The sequence below is a fragment of the Odocoileus virginianus genome, chromosome 23 (genome assembly GCF_023699985.2).
Source record: "Odocoileus virginianus isolate 20LAN1187 ecotype Illinois chromosome 23, Ovbor_1.2, whole genome shotgun sequence".
Classification (NCBI taxonomy): Eukaryota; Metazoa; Chordata; class Mammalia; order Artiodactyla; family Cervidae; genus Odocoileus; species Odocoileus virginianus.
In genome coordinates, this window is record NC_069696.1 from 20,288,018 (window position 1) to 20,303,073 (window position 15,056).

At 44.3% G+C, this 15,056-nt stretch overlaps 1 protein-coding gene across 6 annotated transcripts in view; it reads right to left on the minus strand.

The window, feature by feature from the left end:
• Positions 1-4,566: 4,566 nt before the first annotated feature.
• GUCY2C (guanylate cyclase 2C) overlaps positions 4,567-15,056 on the minus strand; it is a 97,671-nt gene continuing 87,181 nt past the window's right edge. For 5 of the 6 annotated variants that reach the window (XM_070453657.1, XM_070453660.1, XM_070453659.1 and 2 more), the window contains exons 25-30: positions 13,632-13,824; positions 11,747-11,921; positions 9,612-9,710; positions 8,750-8,844; positions 6,754-6,830; positions 4,567-5,213 (exon numbers count right to left, since the gene is read on the minus strand). In XM_070453657.1, coding sequence (XP_070309758.1) covers positions 5,039-5,213; positions 6,754-6,830; positions 8,750-8,844; positions 9,612-9,710; positions 11,747-11,921; positions 13,632-13,824 — 814 coding nt within the window. In that variant the 3' untranslated portion in view covers positions 4,567-5,038. The remainder of the gene's footprint in view (positions 5,214-6,753; positions 6,831-8,749; positions 8,845-9,611; positions 9,711-11,746; positions 11,922-13,631; positions 13,825-15,056) is intronic. The other variant, XM_070453661.1, reaches the window with a different exon arrangement.

A 15,056-nucleotide genomic window follows, 5' to 3' on the forward strand; every position in this document is an offset into this window, starting at 1 on the left:
TTTAACCTTCATACTAGCTTGTTTAAGTGGTTGATCCACAGACTCTACTATATACTTGCCTTTACCAGTGGATTTTTCCTTTCATTTAATTTCTTATTTCTTGATGTAGCCTTTTCCTTTATCACTTAAAGAAGACACTTTAATGCTTCTTGTGAGGTTGGTTTAGTACTAATGAACTCTTTCAGTTTTTGCTTTTCAGAGAAATTCCTTATCTCTCCTTCAATTCTGAATGATAACCTCAAGTTGCATATTTTCTCTTTTAAAACTTTAAATATGTCATGCCACTCCCTTCTGGCCTGCAAAGTCTCTGCAGAAAAATCAGTTGTTAGCCTTATGGGGCTACCCTACACATGACTCTTGGTTTTTCTCTTGCTGCCATTAAAATTCTCTTTGACTTTCATCATCTTAATTAAGAGATGTCTCTGTATGGGTCTCTTTGGGCTCATTTTGCTTGATGACTCTGTGTTTCCTGTACCTGGAAATCTATGTCCTTCCTCAGGTTCAGAGAGAGTTTTCAGGCACAATTTTATTAAGTATACCTTCTATCCCTTGCTCACTCGTCTCTCCTTCTGGGGTCCCTATATTGTTAATGTTAGTAAGATTGATGTTGTCCTAGAAGTACTGAGGCTATTTCTTTTTTTTTTTTTTTTTTTACTGAGGCTATTCTTATCTATCCTCTTTTTAAATTTGTTTTTCTTTTTGTATTCTGAGTGGATGATTTCCATTATTCAATCTTCTAAGTCACTTATGTGTTCTTCTGTATCAACTAATCTGCTGTTAATTCCTTCCGGTGTATTTTTCATTTTAGCTATTGTATTATTCAGCAATGACTGGTTCCTTTTATATTTTCCAGTTTCTTGTCAAAAATTTCACTCTATTCATCTATTCTTTCCCCAGGTTTCAGTTAGCATTCTTATTACTGATGCTTTGAAATCTTTATCTGGTAACTTATTTATCTCTGCTTCATTTGGGTTTCTTTTTCTTTTCTTGTTCTTTCCTTTTAAACAAATTCCTCTGTCTTCTCAACTTGTTTAACTTTCTCTGCCCCATGAAATTAGGTGAAACAGTTACCTGTTATGGTCTTGAAGGCCTATCTTTGTGTTGAAGCATCCTGAGCAGTGTGGCGCCCAGTGGTTTTGGTGGGAGAGCTGGACCTGAAGTGAGCATGTCTGCCCCTGGGTGTGCTGGCAGCCCCCACCTCGGTGGGAGGTGAGGCCAGAGCTGGAGCCGCTTAAGCCAGAGCCAGGGACAAACTGGAGCTTCTCCTATGATCAGTGGCTGTTATCACCCTGAGATGGAGATGGGGCCCAAGGGGCTATAGCAGGAGCCTTGAGGGAGTTGAGTTTCTCCTTGACATGTGATGGTTGTGATGGTGGTTTCTACCTTGGTGTGCATCACAGCCAGGGCCTGAGGGCTTGCTTGGTGCTTCACTTTTGTGCTGGTTTCACCTTTTCCTGGATTGCACATGACTTGGTCAGAGGCTGGCTCCGGGTCAGAGGGGCTGTTGCCACACTGCTCAGCTGATTTTGCTCTCATTCGTTATGGTTACGGAATTAGCACCCCGGAGCTAATTCCACTCCTCCCAAGTGTGGGCAGGGATGCGCATGCTGACAATGGCTGCCTCAGTCTCCATCAGAGGCAGAGTCAGGGACCGAGCTGGCTCCGTTCCCCTAAGCGTGTGCACGCTCACGGGCGATGGCAGCCTCCACCCCACTGCTGGTTACTCTAAGATCCTCTCTTCCCACCGTGCCTGCTCCTTCTGAGCCTGGAGCGCCTCCAGGACCCATCCTACCTTTTTCCAGCAGTCCTCGTCTACAACTGCTTTGGGCTACTCTTGCCTTGTTTAGTCTGATCCCATTTGCTTTTCTTTCAAAACTGACTCATAATTTCTATTTCACTAAGGATATTCTTTCCTGTTTCCCAATTCTTTATGTAAAAAAACTTTTCTGTCATTTTGGGGGCATGAGGTGGGAGTGGGCGACTAAAACTTACACCAAATGTGGCATTATAATGTAGTCTGATTATAATCAGATCATTATTGATCATTGGAGCTGGATCTCAGTGTATCATTCTCCACATCTAAATTCTCCTTTAGGAGACTGGCTACATAAATTATTTTGGGCAAATATTAATTTATCTTCTGGATCTAACTACCAAATTCCAAGAAATATGGAAAATACAACAAATTAAATAAAACCATGTGTAATCAATCAGCTGAATTCACTGAGGAATTACGTAGGAAAAATGACTCAGTTTCAACAAATCAATGTCATAGGAAAAAAGTGTGTATGGGTGAAGCAGTGTAGGTTAAGAGACTAGAGGGACAATTCAAGCACATGCAAACATGTGGACCTCTTTGGATCCCGCTTTGAACAAACTAACTAAAAAAAAAATTGAAACAATCAGGGAAATCGTTTAATAAATATAAAGCTATTATTAGTTAATATTAAGGAATTATCATTCATTTCATTGGGTATGATAAGGGAATTTTAGTTATGTTTTTAAAAATTCATTAAATAAAAAAAATTCTTATTTGCTAGAACGGGGTAAGCAAAAAAAAAAAATGTGCTTAGTCACTCAGTCATGTCTGACTCTTTGCAACCCCACGGACTGTAGCCCACCAGGCTCCTCTGTCCATAGTGATTCTCCAGGCAGGAACACTGGAGTAGATTACCATACCCTCCTCCAGGGGATCTTCCCAACCAGGAGTCGATACCAGGTCTCCTGCATTGCAGGCAGATTCTTTACTGTCTGAGTCAGGGAAGCAAACAATAGCCACAAATAAAAATACACTTTGACTGGAACACATTCTACCCACTGCCATTGTCTGTGGATGCTTTCCTGATATGACAGCAGAGATGAGTCGCCGCAACGGAGTCAGGGCAGCCTGCACAATGTAAACTGTTTACTATCTGGTCCTTTACAGAACTGTCCACTGGTGAGTGGGGAGAGGAATACACAAGTAGTTTGAGATAAACCGATGTATGCTACTATATATAAAATAGATAAATGACAAGGATCTATGGCACAGGGAACCATATTCAGTATCTTGTAATAACCTATAATGGAAAAGATCGAAAAAGAATACACACATATATGTGATACCGAATCACTTTGCCATACACCTGAAACTAACACAACATTGTAAATCAACTATACTTCAGCTAAAAAATTCATTGTAACAACTCCTTGAGGTGGATATGATGCAGACTGATCTATTAATGAAACATTAGGGGCTTGGAGACATTAATTGATTTATAGCTAGGAAAGAGCAGAGAAAGAATTTGCCTGGTACTGTCCTTAGTCACTGTCGTCACTGATATGACATATCCACATTGTTAAGTGGACAAGCCAAGGCCACACATCTGTTTAAAGGTCAAGAAATAGTTCACAAGCATGTAGCGTCTATAAAAGAACACAAACACTGGTGCCTTCAGCTGAGAAGCTTTTCATCAATGCCCTTCCCTCGTGGCTCAGCTTGTGAAGAATCCGCCTGGAATGCAGGAGACCTGGGTTTGATCCCTGAGTTGGGAAGATCCCCTGGAGAAGGGAACAGCTACCCACTCCAGTATTCTGGCCGGGAGAATTCCAATGGACTGTACAGTCCATGGGGTCGCAAAGAGTCTGACATGACTGAGTGGCTTTCACTTCATTTCATGAGCCTTAAACGACCGATTTTCTGGCCGGTCTCAGAGTTGCTAAGTTTGCCTGTTTGTCAAGGTAGATGTTTGGTCTTCACACCCATTTATCACTTTACATTTCCCTCTCTCCTGTAAGATTCAAGGCTTGGTAGAGACCATATCTATACCATGTACACTAAGCCCAGCTCCTGGAATAAGAGACGCTCAAATATGTTTCCTGAATGAATGACCAACAACGTCCACATCACAACCTCATCCCTGACTGTTAAGCCTCCTTGTGCTGGGCAGAGGCACAAACAGATCATAAAGCTCCAGGCACCAAGAAAGGACTCTTGCTGCATATTAAATGCTCAGCCTGTACACCAGGAGATCATTTATTATTGTTTGATGGTCTGCTTTTCGAGGTGACAGAGAAGATGTAACCTATTTCTTAACCTCTAGAGTGGTTTTCGTGGCAGAGGCCTGGGGAGGCATACTGTGGTTGGAGCAATTGTTTTAGTTGTGAAGGTCAATGCCGGGTGTTACATGCCTGTTCTTGCCTGTGCTGATATTAGTCTACTCAACCTGGCTCTGTCCTTTTCCAGAGATTTCAAGCAAATGAATCATGCTTGGCTGCCCTTAAAATGGGAAGTAGATGACTGCTGGATGTGAGAGGGGGATATTTGCAGAGTCTGGAGTAAAGTGTCTCCACAGACAGACAGGATGTGAATTTACCACCTGAACAGCCTCTATGGTAGAGAACTAGATACAAAATCCCCCCGTGCACACAGGTGACGCTGAACATCAAGGTTTGGACCTCTGAGCAACGATGCGAGCTTTGCCCTTCTTCACTGCAGGGGTATTAAGTCAGTTTTTCAACCAGCACAAGGCAATGGCTGGTGCATTCCAGGAAAATGGGTGCAACAGAGAGAAACACATCCACAGATCCAGGAAATGTTTAACTTTTATTCCTGCCTCATATACAGCATATTGTCTGCCAAAATTAGGAGTTAAATATAATTTAATGGAGATAAAATATTTAATATCACTGGGACAATTAAAAAAAATGTTATGAATACAGAAAGAAAAAGAGCCAGTAAACAAAACAAAGCTGAAACAGGTGAAATAAGAACAAAATCTCTTCAACTTTGAGATAGTACATATTCATTACTCTTCTTTCCCAGGATGAAGTTCCTCGGATCAGGCTGCAGAGGAGAAGGTAATTATTGCACTAAGAGTGTACGTGATTCACGGAAGCAAGCCTACGTCCCAGACAGGGAAGCCAAGGCTATTGGAGACTGCATCTGTCTTCTGCTTTACTGAGGTCTCAGAGAAGCGGAAGCTTCAGGACACTTGTGGTCATTGCCCCAGGTGTGGGTGGACTTAGTTTTTCCTGAGCCCTTAGCTCTTACCGAGGTTTAAAAATGGGTGCTCTCATTGTCTGTCGTGTTCAGCTGCAAATATTCCAGGGTGCCCTTCTTGTAGCTGGCCACCCGGGTTGGTTTTCGGTTCCTTATCCCCAAGGCCTGTCTTTTCTGTAAAGAGCTGGCGATCATGTCGGCGAACTCAGCTTGCAAGCGCTGTTGATTCTCCCTGGAGAGACAGAGCATGGAGGGAAAAGGGAACTTCTCAACCATTCAAAGAGACTAGCCCTCAGCTCCAGAACCGCCTGTTCATTCACTGATTCCTCGTTGAATGCCTACTCTGCTGCACGCAGGAAGTCCAGAGAACACAGAACGACCCTTGGCTTCCACCGATGAGCCTAAAGAACTGTTACCCGTGCTCTGTGTAGTTGTAGGGAAAGCAGAATATATTTCAAGCAGGAAATTAAATTTCAATTTCAAAGTGAGACAACACAATGCGGAATTGGGAGGTGAGGTTAGGTTTACATATACCACTGGAGCGAGAGGAGAGAGACCAGGAGGGTGCTAAGCCCTAGTGTGTGTGCATCGCTTCAGTCGTGTCCGACTCTTTGAGACCCTATGGACCGCAGCCTGCCAGACTCCTCTGTCCATGGGATTCTCCAGGCAAGAATACTGGAGTGGATAGCTATTTCCTACTCCAGCGGATCTTCGTGACCCAGGGATCAAACCCGCATCTCTTATGTCTCCTGTATTGGCAGGCAGGTTCTTTATCACCAGTGCCACCTGGGAAGGCCACTAAAGTGTTAGTCGCTCTACTAACACTTGGAGAGTTGTGTTCTACTCTTTGCAACACCGTGGACTGTAGCCTGCCAGGGTCTTCTGTCCCTAGAATTGTCCAGGCAAGAATACTGGAGTGGGTTGCCATTCCCTTCTCCAGGGGATCTTTCCAACCCAGGGATCACACCTGGGTCTCCTGCATTGCAGGCAGATTCTTTATCGTCTGAGCCACCAGTCACCACAAAACTCTGAAAACGTGTTGGTCCCACACTTTCGTAGGAGTGTGGGTCTTGTCTGGGGAGGGCTCTGAATGAGTGGAGGGTTTTAAGAGATTAGAATGGACCTGGGGAGCTCTTAGTAAGGGGCCAGGTCCCCCCGTGCCATAGGGATGGTCTGCATTGTTTTGGCATCTCTATGGTGTTGCCATCTGTCTGGGTCCCGCATCCAGACGTCTGCAGAACAGGGTTTCTCTACCGCAGCAAAAGCCATTCCAATGGCCACATGACTCACTGCAGTGGCCCAAATGCAACTGGAAGACCATTTGAGTCACCTTTAGGGGAAACTGAAACCGGTTAATTAGACCTGAAACCTGTTTTCCTCATCTCAGGGGGAATACACACTCCATGTGAAGACCCCCAACCGCAGTCCTGGAGCTGGGGAGTTCCTGTTTCATCAGGGGACTCAGCAGAGAGCTGTAAGCAGGGGTGGAAATGCCTTGGCCTCTGGTCCTACTGTGCTCTCCTCTTGACCACACGTGCAGGGGGTGAGCCCTAAACTGTCCTCTGGTCTCCTGAGCGAGCCTGAGACACTCCAGCAGCCAGAGAAGGGGGGTTTCCAAGCCTTTTCAATGTGCATTGTCTCTCAGCTTGGAGTCAACGCCTCATTGCCACCGGCAAAACATTCGCCAACAGTTAAACTGTCCGCACACAGTACAAGACAGAAAGCCAAGACCTCTACTTCCCGGCCCCTCCCCGCCCCAGCCAGCAGCTTACGCGGTTGGAGGGGTCGGTAGGTTGTACTCCTGGTCCTTCACCCCGGTCAGCCAGTAGGTGGTCTCAGCTCCTCTTCCCTAGAGAGACAAGAAAGGTGTGTACCATGGAGGCCCAGAAGGCAGCCGGCTCTAACCCACCGTTCTAACAAGTATCAGCTTCCAAGAGACACTTCCCCTCTGAGTTTGTCATCAGAGCCTATATTTCAATACAGCACCTGTTCCTGGCATGATTTGTGATAGCTCTACACCAATCTTTATTTCCAAGCACCTTTAAAAAAGTATCTCTCATCCACCAGACATGTGTTTTTTTTTTTTTCAAACTAAAATTTTCTTTTATTCCCCAAAAGACACTTCCAAATATCACCTTAGCAATAGCACAAAAATTCTAAATGAAGAAGGAAGAAGATTCATCTATGATCCTGCTACTCCAATGAATCCAACTGGTTTCTGTCATCCACATTTTATTCTGGCCGTTTTTGCCACAAAACTTTTGCCATAGTTTCCCCACCTGAAGTGTGTAAATTACAAACACACGTGCCTCATAATAAACACTCACTAATTGATACTTGCTAGGTACATCTGCAGGCTGTAAAATAAATGGAAGCAATAGCAGCTTCTTTTCTGGCTGGAGTGTTTTGTGTTTGAAAAGCAGACTGGATAGTTATATTTTTAAAAACCACTCATTCAAAAAAAAAGAGTGGTTTGGGGCTGTGTTTGGACTGTAATATTCGAACTTCCCAAGTGACGCCAATGATCAAGAACCTGCTTGCCAATGCAGGATATGCAAGAGACTTGGGTTCAATCCCTGGGTTCAATCCCCCGGAGTAGGAAATGGCAACCCACTCCAGTATTCTTGCCTAGGAAATCCCACAGACAAAGGAACCTGGCAGGTTACAGTCATGGGGTAGCAGAGTCAGACACCATTGAGCCCATACATAACCACCTGGACTGTAATAATCCACACACCACTTCTATTTTGGGGGGAACACTGCAGAGAATGTGTTTACGGAGAAGTAAAAAAGCCAGTGTGTTGTTCAGACACAACTACCTAAAGGAGGCTCTTCCAAGTTGCTGTCAGTGTAAAGGTCAGTGCTGCTATGGCTGGTGGAGGCAGATGGTCTTAGCCGATCACTGGGGCTTCAGACCAGTTGGGACAGCATGGCGTGTCTAGAACAGGGATTCCCACACTTCTATATGTATCACAGTCACTTGATTAAAATACAGATCTCTGATCTATACCCAAAGAGAGTTGGACTCAGCAGGTCTGGTCGGGCATCCGTGCTTAATTGCTAAGTCATGTCTGACTCTTTGTGACCCTGTGAACTGTAGCCTGCCAGGCTCCTCTGTCCATGGGATTCTCCAGGCAAGAATACCAGAGTGGGTTGCCATGCGTGCCTCCAGGGGATCTTCCCAACCCAGGGATAGAACCCACGTCTCTTATGTCCCGTGCCTTGGCAGGCAGGTTGTTTATCACTAGTACCACCTGGTGGAGCATCCAGGCACCTGCATTGTAACAAGCGCCTCAATGACGCTGAGTCAGGATCGGGGGCCACAATTTGAGATTCACTGGCCCAGAGCCTCAGAGCAGCACAGGAAGAGAGGCGGCCTTAGAGAGCAGCATCCTGCAGTGAAAGCGAGGATGTAAGTAGATGGATGGGGGCTTTAGCTTAAGTAAGATCTGCAGCAGACACTGCAGCTCTTGGGGTGGAGGAGGAACCGGGAACAAATTTGGGCAGAGGTAGAAGAAATGGTGGCAGCATTTTATAATGCAGTGGCTATCATTCAAAACATCAAAAGGGGTTTTCGGAGTAAAGGAAAGGTCTGAGTTTATAGTCTTCAGTGGTGGCATCTCCTACAGGGAAGAGTGGGTGATCACTGTGGGGAGAACGGAAAAGGATTCTTCATCCTTGTGCTCGTCAGCATCACTGACCACTGGAGGTCGTCTCCAAGTAGGCATCCCCTGGGTGCTGGTGTGAGCTTTCTTGATGGTTTCTTACCTTTAAGTAGGTTTCTCCTCTTACTTCATAGAGGAACTGGCACTCTGTCCTCTTCAGGATGGCTATGGTGGAGCCGCTGACATGGATTCTCAAGGCTGGAAATGCAAAATAGATCAATGAAAACCTCGTCCATTTTGAATGCTATCATAAGGCCCCGTTTGTTTCCCCTTGAGCTAGAATATTTACTATGAGTGCTCTTGACAGCTTAGATATTGTCATAAAAAAAAAAACCACTTTAGAATAGCATCGGTGAGATGAGAACTATCAGCAGACACGGGGAGAGGGCCTGGTGCTGTTTTCAGGGTCCTGAGTGAGGAGCTTACATTACATTACATTACATTATATTACATTAAGCCCTGGAGCTTCTCATTCCAGCTCAGAGAGGGGAGCCCCTGGGCCTGGGTTTGGATTTTACTTTGTGGTGCTGAGCTAAAAAGCTGGAATTTGGTTTGGGGTCTCCATGTAAATGGCAACCCACTGCAGTATTCTTGCCTGGAGAATTCCATGGACCGAGGAGCCTGGTGGGCTACAGTCCGTGGGATTGCAAAGAGTTGGACATGACTAAGCAGCTAAAACTTTCTTTCACATGGATCTAAGACTATTCCAGGTAGAGCATGCCTGAATGCACTGCAAACGAACCCAGACTAATAAGAAGAGTTAAACTAAGCCATAATGGAAGAAAACAATTATGATCAGTAAACGGCAATATGTAGCAAGGACTGGATTGACCCAGGCTCACAGTCGGTCAATGTGAAGAGTCATTCTTCACCTCACTGGCAGTATTATGCATTTTTATCCTACAGTTCCCCTTGGTTGGGAGACAGAATCTCTGTTCTCTAAGAAAAGTCCTCTCCTTTCTTACGGAGGCCAGTGGATTCCATCCGAGAGGCTGTGTTGACTGTATCTCCAAACAGGCAATAACGAGGCATCTTGATCCCCACGACTCCAGCAGCACAGGGACCTGTGAGGGACAGAAAGCAAGAAGGTGGAGGCCGCGGAAGTCCCAGAGTGGTGTTAAGGTGGTGAGCCTCTTCTCAAGATCACAATGCTCGGTGCCTCATTAGATGGGAGAAGTTGTTTCAGGGGTAAGATGTGAGCTGTGACCTCGGCTCTAAATGAATGCATTTGTTGGGAGTAGCATCATTATCCAAATCACGCTCTCAGGAAGTGTTTTGCTGCATAGAAAAGCACATTTTCGAGTAACAAGAAGACATTTTGAGATCAGCATGCAAAGGTGGAAAATGCTCCTTAATATATTACACAGAAGGCTCTCAGGAAGGATGGAGACCATCTCACCACTTTCTTGCTGTGCCAGCCACACAGCCCAGAGCTCTGAACCATCAAGGGGCACAGTGCACTTGAAGGCTGAATGGCCTGTTTGTTTTATTTTTGGGCTTCCTTGGTAGCTCAGCTGGTAAAGAATCCGCCTGTAATACAGGAGACCTGGGTTCAACCCTGGGTTGGGAAGATCCCCTGGAGGAGGGTATGGCAACCCCTCCAGAATTCTTGCCTAGAGAATCCCCATGGACAGAGGAGCCTGGCAGGCTGCAGTCCATGAGGCTGCAGAGAGTCCCCCATGACTGAGTGACTAAGCGTGGCTCAGCACAGCATTTTAGGGATTGGTGGCCTGATGATGGAAGACCCAGAAGACAAGGACTTGGTACCTGCTTCCGTGTGCTTTTCATGCACCACATGAATACAGCAGGAAGGGGAAGCCTACGACACAAGGATATCCCAAAAGGCAGAACAAAAGCCAAGGCCAGATGATGCACAGGGGCTTATAGGGAGAAAGGGCTCCTCAAGCAAGTATTTGTGTGGAAAGACTGAATGCAAGGAGTTAAAATTTGCAGAAGTTGAAGATTAACTCAGAAACTGCAAAACCAGGTTTTGGATAGAGGTAACTATTGATTTTCTGGTTTGTTTATCAGGTTTTGATCTATATGAGTTTCTTTATAGATTTGTCCTTTGAACACTGTTGTTTACAGACACTGAAAAAAATAGAACATTAAGTTGGGCATTGCTTATGTACACTTGAAAAAAAAAAATACTGAGTACTGAATCTTCCCTGTTAGGTTCAATGCAAAAATACAAAACAAAAACAGGCAGAAGCAGCAGCAGCTACTTGATTAGATCTCTGAGGAACCTAAAATATGACACGGATAAACTTATCTACGAAACAGATTCACAGACATAGAGAAAAGACTTGTGGTTACCAAGGGGTAGGGGAGGGATGGATTGGGAGCTTGAGATTAGCAGATGCAAACTATTTTATACGTATGCATAACTGAATCACTTTGCTGTATACCAGAAACTAATAAAACACTGTAAATCAGCTATACTCCAATTTAAAAAAAAAGGTCTCTAAAACATCTCAATCACATCAGAAAGATAATAAAATCCATTTAAGATACTGTAATATTTTACTGGAAAAAAACTTATAGAAGGCAGAGATGGGGAGAGGGAGGGAATGGGGAAGAGATAAATAGTAAATGTGCTGTGCTGTGCTTGGTCACTCAGCCATGTCCAACTCTTTGCTCCCACATAGACTGTAGCCCGCCAGGCTCCTCTGTCCACGGGGATTCTCCAGGCAAGAATACTGGAGTGGGTTGCCATGCCCTCCTCGAGGGGATCTTCCCAACTCAGGGATCAAAGCCAAGTCTTCTGCACTGCATTGCAGGCAGATTCTTTACCATCTGAGCCACTAGGGAATAGGGTGATTTAAATAGGAGATCTGGAGCTTGTTATTTTAGTTTGTGGTTGGTGTTTATTATCATTCAATGAGTGCTGTCATGACTGTTGTTTCCTAGAACTCTCCAGACACTTATTATAGGTCTAATTATGTCAGGATGTGTAACTGGACCTTGTATTTGGCCGGTGGATTCAAGAGTAAGCCTCATGTGAAAATTGATCTCGTCTGAGGATCCTTCAACCTTTCTAATTTAGTTGGTGTGCAGAGGTACACACGGTTCCCAACTGCTACAGTGCTCAGCTGCATACCGGAGTGAATTCCAATGCGAATCCATATTGGGAGGCCAGGAAGATGCTCCAGCTCAAAGGTCCCCACAAAGCTGAGGAGGTCCAAGGCCATCTTGGCAATGTCTATTGCATGCCGGTTGCCATTTCTCTTAGGCAAACCGCTGGCCACCATGTAAGCATCACCAATGGTTTCCACCTGTGGAAGTAGTTTCTCATCAGTGAATCTGTCCCTTCTAAAAGCACCAGAAAGTAAACAGAAGCAGTTTATTGCACATCAAATTCAGAAATGTTTGAGAACTCATATGAGCATAGCCCTGTACACTTATTCTGGGACTAGTTCAAGACCAATACTGTGCTAATTTCTTCAGGGTTTTTACAGACTAGTTAGGATGTGGCATGCTCAGCCATGTCCAACTCTCTGTGACCCTATGGACTGTAGCCTGCCAGGCTCCTGTGTCCATGAAATTTTCCAATCAAGAATACTGGAACAGGTTGTCATTTCCTTCTGTAGGGGATCTTCCTGACCCAGGAATCAAACCTGTATCACCTGCATCTCCTGCATTGGCAGGCAGATTCTTTTCCACTTCGCCACCTAGGAAGCCATAACCTAGTTAAAAAGCTGATGAAACAACTACAAAGGATTTTAACTGAGTGAAGTACTTTATAACAATGTAAGTCATGCAGATGTGGTGACAATTCTACAGTGTTGAAACAATCTGAATGGCTTTATGTAATTTTAGGAAACCATCTCTAATTACCAGAAAAGTCATGTTTAATGCTTTACTTTTCAAAAACTATTTCATAAAAAGAGAATTGTAGGTTCCTCTAAGACATAAAGGGGCTTCCCTGGTGGCTCAAGTGGTAAAAATTCTGCCCGCAAGGCAGAAGACCTGGGTTCGACCCCTGGGTTGGGAAGAGCTCCTGGAGAAGGGCGTGGCAAGCCACTCCAGTATTCTTGCCTGGAGAGTCCACGGACAGAGGAGCCTGGTGGGCTACAGTCCATGGGGTTGCAAAGAGTGGGACACGACTAAGCGGCTTTCATTTTCACTTCACTAAAGACATAATATACATTCTTTTTTTTTTCCCATTTATTTTTATTAGTTGGAGGCTAATTACTTTACATCATTACAGTAGTTTTTGTCATACATTGAAATGAATTAGCCATAATACACATTCTTGTACCAGATGCTTCCAAACACTTTTCTTGTAATAGGCAGTAGACTCCTGTTAACATTATTCTTTGATATTCTCCCTTTTAATTTCATTTTCATAATCATATGCATGGTTCATATGTATTGGTTAGTTAATTTCTTCTTTCTGAATATCTCTAAGATGCATAATCACTTTCTATTGAACTGGAACTCTTGTTAGTAAGACTTTCTGGTCTACACAGGGTGAGAATTTCAACTTCTGACCACTCTTATTCTTTCACTTCACTTGTAGCTCAGACTCAACCACTAATTTACTAACTCTTAAATGACGAAGGAAAAGACCTGAGTAGAGTCAGCTCTCTGACTCTATAGGTTCTGCACTGCGGATTCAATGACCTATGATTCAAAAATATTTAAATAAAACTCCAGAAAGTTCCAAAAAGTAAAACTTGAATTTGCCACAATTCCAGCAACTATTTTACATGGCATTTACATTGTATTAGGTATTATACGTAATCCAGAGATGATTTAAATTAGAGTACATGGGTATGTACATAGGTTGTATGCAAACACTATATTATTTTATACTAGGGACTTGAGCACCTGAGGACTTGGGGATCCAGGACAATCCTGGAAGCATCCTGAGGCAGAGGTGGTAGGGGTTGTGAAGGAGAACTGTAATAACAGAAACAGCCAATTCTGGCTCTGCTGACGTGGGGTCAAACGATCATCTGTCTGTTAGGTGTAGTGGTTACCTTGTACACGTCGTGGTGGTCCAGAATGTGGTCAAAGTTCTTATAGATGTCGTTGAGCATGTCCACCACCTCCATGGGGGTGCTGTACTTGCAGATGGTGGTGAACCCTACAATGTCACTGAAGTAGACTGTGACCTCCTCGTAGAGTTCAGGCTCCACAAAGCCTTTCTCCTTCAGAGACTTGACCACCAGCCTAGATGAGGAAGGTAAAAACAGGGCCTTCAATTTCAGTAAATCCCTTCTTCCTCTACGGAAATCTTTGAGATAGTACTAACTGTTCACCAGGAATTCTAGAACTGAGGATTTCCAGTGAATGGTGTGGCGAGGAACCAAAGACAGTTTGCAAATACCAAGTCTAGGAACATATCACACACACAGAGCACATGTATGTGGCCTCAGATGAATAGGAGGTTCAGTATTAATTTAATACTTGATTATAACTCTAATAAATGTGAGTGTTCAGTTGCTCAGTTGTGTCCAACCCTATGTGACCTCATGGACTGCAGCCTGCCAGGCTCCTCTGTCTATGGAGTTTTCCAGGCAAGAATACTAGAGTGCGTTTCCATTTCCTCCTCCAGGGGATCTTCCCCATCCAGGGATTGAATCCGGTCTCCCACACTGCAGGTAGATTCTTTACCATCTGAGCCACCAGGGAAGCCTTCCTGCACTAAAGATGACTCCTATCTTACTTTTAATTAATTTTTACTGGAGCATAGTTGCTTTATTAATAAATATAAAGTGTTAGTTTCTACTGTATAGCAAAATGAATCCGCTGTACATATACGTATATCCCCTCCATTTTGGACTTCCTTCCAGTTTAGGTCACCCCAGAGCAGTAGGTAGAGTTCCCTGTGCTATTCAGTCGATTCTCATTAGTCATCTATTTTCTGTGTGTGTGTGTACATGTTAGTCGTTAAGTTGTGTCTGACTCTTCTGTGACACAGTGGACTGCAGCCCGACAAGCTCCTCTGTCCATGGGATTTCCCAGGGAGGAATACTGGAGTCAGTAGCAATTCCCTTCCCTAGGGGATCTTCCCAACACAGGGATCAAACAGGGGTCTCCTGCATTGCAGGCAGATTCTTAACCTTCTGAATCACCAGGGAAGTCCCAGCATCTATTTTATACATAGGATCAAAAGTGCGAACCTGCCAATCCCAATCTCCCTATTTCTCCTCCCCACCCACCCCTTTCCCACTCGGTGTCCATACAGTTGCTTTCTACATCTTTGTCTCTATTTCTGTTTTGCAAATAAGCTCATCTATATCATTTCTTGTAATATGGCCTCTACTATGAGGCTGAAAGAAAATGGCAAAGAAACTAATGCTTTAATTTTTATTTTTTGTATGAAGGAGAGATAGTGACTGGCCTAAGGTCTCAGACTCAGTAAAAGTGGCCAAGAGGTGTTGGAAGCTTGGTGGCTCTAA